The sequence below is a fragment of the Brassica napus genome, chromosome C2 (assembly GCF_020379485.1).
Source record: "Brassica napus cultivar Da-Ae chromosome C2, Da-Ae, whole genome shotgun sequence".
NCBI classification, from domain to species: domain Eukaryota; kingdom Viridiplantae; phylum Streptophyta; class Magnoliopsida; order Brassicales; family Brassicaceae; genus Brassica; species Brassica napus.
This window is the reverse complement of record NC_063445.1, coordinates 10,952,900-10,959,137: the sequence shown is the minus strand read 5'-3', so window position 1 is coordinate 10,959,137 and position 6,238 is coordinate 10,952,900. Positions and strand designations below refer to the sequence as shown.

Here is a 6,238-nt window from a genome sequence, read left to right as displayed (position 1 = left end):
GATTTGTGTGGCCGATTTAATAATGTTGAAAGATTTATCTTTAAAAGTCTGTCATATGTAGTAACCGAATTGCTGAAGTTATTAGTTTTTTTTTGAAGTAGTCACAGTTTTTCAACAAATATGTTTATCGGTAATAGACATAAATTTTTAATGAAAGATATGTGTACCCGATTTAAATTTGCGATCGACTTTTGTATACACTTGGTGGCAAATGTTTTTTATTACTGTCTTTGGCGGCAGACTTTTGTGATAAATTTTAATTACTAAAGTGGCTAAATTCAAATAATTTTGATTTAATCTAAATTGGATCCGGGTTTAGATTGATTGAATTCAGTTTTAACTAATTTTGAAATTTGGTTTACAATTATTTTCGGTTTAAATTAAGTTATACCAATTTAGAACCTTGGTTTAAACTAAGAGATTAGGAGATCTCAATTTAATTAGGTTTTACGTTCTTTGTCGTCTTCTTCTTGTTACCTTTCACTGAACAACACGTGGTCCACTTTCATGGTGATTTACAACTGCATCTTTTAATTCATATTAACGGGGTGAGTTATGGAAAACATAATTCTCATATGTGGGAAGTGGAAAGTTGAGAAAACGAAGTGGTTATTTGAAGTAGATAATGAGCGAGGGAGCATATTGGTTGCTGCTAATGAAGACACTCGATTTGAGGATTTTGTGAAAATCATACTTGAGGATTACGGAGTAGATTTTGCAGAAAACGATTTGGACCTGAGGTACGTTTTGCCGAAGCGGAATCTACAAAAACAAAGCAACGATACACCACCTGTGAAAATAGGAAACGATCGGCAGTTTCATGCATTCTTGGGTCTTTGCAAAGTTGAGAATGTTCGAGTATGTGTAGAGTTTAAAGTGAAAAAAAATGTTGGGGAAAGAGCTGTCAAAGATCAGAAACAACCCTTAGAAAGAGATGAACTGTTGTGTGAAGACGAAGAAGATACAGACGAAGAGGGTGATCGATTCGATTACTGTGATGATTCTGATGGAGCGACATCCGATGATGAAAACTTTTCCACATACGGTCTTCCACCAAGCCATGTAGAAGAATCCCCGGGATCTTGCACCAATATGATTTATGCTAGACTCCTTAAAACACAAGAAAGAGAGTCTCCAAAGAGTATTGCTGATTTGCGCTCATTCAAATTTGCAGTGGGGCAAAGTTATGATTCAAAAGATGAATTGGAGACACGTCTAAAGATACATTCGGTTGTCAAACGTTTCGATTTTGATGTGGATAGATCTACAACGAAATTGTTCGGTTTTAAATGTTGGTTAGCAGGTTGTACGTGGAATCTTAGAGCTTCGCCAGTATGGTTCATGCTCCTACTCTGAATTGGGGTTTTGCCAACATCATAGAGACGGCGAGGATACTTTGAACCCGAAGAAGAAGCCATACCTGTAAAAAAAAATTGGAAACAAAGAAATGAGAAATAGAGAAATCGAGTAGCACAATTGATGTTTTAATTTTCAGTCGATTAACATAGATTTCGTACTAACATACAATAGTTTATAGAGAAACAGAGAAAACCCAAATCAATTTTCGAAATTGGAAATTAGGGATTTCGAATTGGGAATTAGAGATTTCGAATTGGGAATTAGGGTTTTACAATTTAACATGCAATCAATCAATCTATGCAAAAAAAACTTCAAATAGCATAGATTATGTCTTACAGAATCAAGTAACTCGATTTCTGGTGGAGGACCGATTTGAAATCGAGTTATTTTGTCTCACCGATGACAGAGACGAACTCGATGGAGATGTGGAGGAAAACGGAGATGAAGAAGATTGACGGTGGAGATAGAAGTGATGAAGGTTGAGTGGAGATGGAGATGGTGGCGTCGGAGATTGGTAGGAGATGGAGATGGAAGAGTGTCGTGAGGAAGAAGATCCGACAGGTTTCTTTGTTTCCTTTTTTTTTATTATAATGTATGTATTTTTATTAATAAATTATAATAAGTAAATGTGTTTAGAAGGATGGTATTTTAGTAATTTTGTATGTGTTACCATTTATTCTAGTATTTACAAAATTATAAGAGTCATTCTAGTATTTAGTAACATGATTAGAGTCATTCTAAGTAATTAGCACTTTAAACAAACATATGTTTGCAGGCCCACTCCTGTAAATTCAAGTGCCACCAAAACAATGACATTGTTTATTTAAAAAAGAGAAATTACCTAGACTAACTCACATTCATCTTAAAATTACTACAATAACTCATATTAAATTTAAATTACTAGACTAAAATGAGGGATAAGCAAAAGTACTAAAAGTCCATTACTAATTTGATTAACTACAAAATTGCCACTAAATAAATAAAAAAAATTAGAAACTATATGTTAAACTTCCCAGAAAAAAATCGACAAAAAAAAAGAAATAGAAACAAACCTTTTGTCGGGTCCTCTCACGACGAGTTCTACTTCTCCGTCGTCTAAGTCCTCTGTCACAGCCATCGTCGTCAAGTCCTCTGTCACAGCCGCCGTCGACAACTCCTCTGTCACAGCCGCCGTCGACAACTCCTCCTTCACAGCCGCCGTCGACACCTCCTCCTCAAGTCGCAATCGTCTTTGATTTGTGTAGGAGATGAATCCCAATTTCAACTGTAAGTGCTAAATCAATTCAATTCTCATTAGTTATTACACTTTTTTAACATATTTTTTTATTGAGATGTTTGATTTCGAAAATCCTAAATCCCAATTTCAACATTCTTTCACTTTGAAATTTCAAGACTTTTTTTTCTATTATTAAAGTTTGGTTATGACAGTCTGTTGATAGGAGATTGTTTCTAGAGAAGAAACTAACTTGTTAAGTGCCTTATTTTCCAGATACGGTTTCTTCTTCGGGTATGAGAAAGTATCCTCGTCGTTTGTATGAGGTTGGGAAAACCCCAGTTCAGAGTAGGAGCATGAACCGTAGTTGTTATCTCTCCAACATTCAAACCGTGAGAGAAGAACTTGGGGAAGATGTTTGGTCTGAGTTGAGGGAATCAGCTATTGGAGTAATTGTGAAGCTGAAAGAGCTGCCTTATATTTGGTCTGCGAAAGTTGTTCACCATTTCCTTGCCAATCAATTGGCGATCGAGAGCAGTCATGAGATTTGGTCTTTGATAGATGATTCTATGCCATTGGGTTTCTCTTTGTATGAGTTTGGAGAGATTACAGGTCTGAATTGTGATCCTTTCGACAAGCATGACGTTTGGGATGTTGACCATCAAGAGTTTTGGCTGGAGATGAACGTTTCGACAACAGATGGACCTAAATTGCTAGAGTTGCAAGCCATATTGCCGATTTGCAGAAACTGGCCTCGAGAGAAGCGAGTGATGATTGGTTTGTTGTGTCTGCTATCCATTGGCATATTTGGCATTTCAAGCAACAGCAGAATTCCTTTGCATTGTGCTAAAAGGGTGATGGACACTGCAGCTTTCCAGCGATATCCATGGGGCCGTATTGGATTTAGCAGCCTTGTCGATTCCATTAAAGTACTCACATATGAAGCAAAGAAGAGTTGCACACTTCACGGCTGTGTTCATGCGCTGTTAATATGGATTTATGAGTGTGTCCCTGGTTTAGGAGAAATATATGGGAATCGGATTGATGGAGCTGATGTTCCTCTTCTGTCATGGAGGGGATCTCGTACGCGTATAAACTTCTCAGATTTTTGTGCCCAAGAAAAGAGAAAATATGCAAAGGTATAAACACAAGTAGTATTTCTTCCATTTAAATTTTGTGTCTTACTAATCTTGTATATTACTTTGCAGGTTCGTGTGAGGCATATGATTATGAAGCCAGTAGAGGATATATATCTGAAGTGGGACAATGATAAAATCTATACTGATCTGGACAACATGATAAAAAACATCCTTAATGGTCAGCTAAATGAGAAGTTTTGGGATGCAGTGCCCACTACCAAATGCCATAAGAGAAAAAATGGTGTTGCCGCATCTGTTGTTCCAAACCAGAGGCCTTCTACTATGCGAAGAAAAGACAAAGAACCTGCTGATGAAAGTGAAGCATCTGATATGGTATGTACAAAATGTTCTTGTAGTTAGTAATAGAAAAATGTCTTTTTTTTATTTATTTTGTTAATGACATGGTTTTGTTTTGCCTATGCATATGAAGGCTGCAGATCACAACGTTGCCATAAGTGGGTTAGCTGAGTTGGTTAAAATCCTCACTGCCAAAATGGAAGGCATAGATGATAGTGTAGCTGACAAGGTTACTAAAGCATTAGATGCTACTATTGACTCTAAGGTGGAAGCAAGAGTGCGAGCATATGAGTCTGACTTACGGAATCAGATTGCAAAATTGGAGGCACAAATAAATGATAGTAAAAACAACGCTGATGTGAACATTGCTCCTGATGTCGCCACCTCCAAAGCGTATGAGGATGAGGAAGATGGTGCTTGTAGCAATGACTTGGTACAATTCTTTATCATTTGTTCTTGTAATTTTTTTTAAAAAAAAATTGTATACTAATTCTCACCGTCTATTACTCAGTCATGGATTGTTCAGAAGAAGATCAATTCACAAGATGGACTGCCAGTTGATTGTGTTGTGAAGAAGGAGAAAAAAGATAAGAAGACGATGGATAGCACACAGAATCTTACGACTGAAGTGGTGATAAAGACTGAGAAGAAAGTTGGAATTCCACTAAGAAGAGTTAAGCAAGAGAAGGCCTTCGAGATCCCACAGCTAAATGATGAATCCATATCGTCAAAAGATTTGGAAAATCATCTACAGTGGGAGAAGAGTGTAAACTGTAGGGCGGTGTTGGAAGCACTTGCTTCAAATTTGAAGGAGCCTACACGCAGACGCAAGCCTCAGTTGACAAAGACTCAAGTTTGGCCGTTTGTTGGAAATTCAACAGTGAAGCGTATTATAAGTGGTGAGAAAGTCTCCAAGGAACCTTATGACCCATTAGCTAAGGTGGAGGCAGAGAAACTGCAGAAAGTTTTGGACTTTATCAACTCTGATTTGTAAGTTTCCTCTTGTACATCCTTGCTTCTTATTTCGATAGTCTAATAATTTATTTTTCTTGTTTGTAGGGAAGAAAAGGAGCCTGGTTTTGGAGATGAAAGTGCTGGATTTTTCTTGAAGCTATTGATACCTAGGGATGATTGGTCAACAAAAGACTACGGCTGGTTGAATGACTCCGTAAGTTTAATTTCTGATTTTTAATCTCTACGGCTGGTTGCTGAGTGTGAATTGTTTCTTGTCTTAGCACATTGCAGCAGCAATGCTTATGTTTCACAGACGGTCCAGGCAAGAACAGTCTCCGTATTCCTCTTCTCGAATTGCATTTCTGTCTCACTGGTTTGTGAACTCATGGGTGAACGACTACAAGAGCTGGGACCAGAACACTGAGTTGTCAGAAATGTACATCAAGGCTTTTAATGGAGAACATCCGGCTGATTTTGTCACAGGTAATAAGTGGATTGCAGACGTCGATGATCTTTTCCTCTGCCACCATGTTAACATCATTGGGTTGCTCTACGCATCGAGCTGCATAAGGGGAAGCTCTTCGCTTATATTAGGCACAAGAAGATCCCCCAAAATGAGAACCCGGGAGATTGCGGTGTGTACTCTTTGATGTACATTGAATGTCTAGCTCTTGGACGTAACTTTGATGGCTTGAATGATCAGATTATAACACAATTGCGCTTGAAGTTGGCGGGAGATATTTATGAGGAGGTGACTAAGACAGCTGAATAACTTGATGGTTTCTAGCTTTAAAGATGTAACTTGATGTTTTTTTGACTTTAGACGGATGTATAACTTGATGGTTTTTGGCTTTAGCGGATGTATAACTTGTTTGGTTTTAGCTTATGAATGATGGATGTATAATAGTTTGGTTTTACGCATGTGGATTTAAGTTTGCATTGGTGAACTTTTTTTGTTTTGTTCCCTACAAGATTCAAGTATTTCTGTAAATATTTTCTTTAAACTCACGTTAGTATTTTCTGGTGAACTTTTTTGTTTTGTTTATATTTCTTGTTCATTCCTCCATGAGACATAAGATGGTTAAATAGTTCTGATATATTTTGAAAAAAAAACTTAATAAGAAATGAACTAAATAGTAATGAAACACCAAAAGAGTATACCAACAAACTAAATAGAATACTCATCACTTAAGAGGACATGTTGTAGAATTGTGTCCCACATGGTTACAAATTCTACATGTGTGTTCCTTCCTTGGCCGCTTCTTGTCTGCAAATT

The 6,238-nt window shown here is 37.2% G+C and overlaps 1 protein-coding gene across 1 annotated transcript; it reads left to right on the top strand.

Moving 5' to 3' along the window:
• The first annotated feature begins 1,758 nt into the window (after positions 1-1,758).
• Positions 1,759-5,612, top strand: LOC125582175. The gene is made up of 7 exons (XM_048748731.1): positions 1,759-1,837; positions 2,849-3,711; positions 3,781-4,044; positions 4,142-4,441; positions 4,520-4,998; positions 5,068-5,176; positions 5,244-5,612. Exons 1-7 carry the CDS (start codon positions 1,759-1,761, stop codon positions 5,610-5,612), a joined length of 2,463 nt encoding a protein of 820 aa, XP_048604688.1.
• The last annotated feature ends 626 nt before the right edge of the window (positions 5,613-6,238 follow it).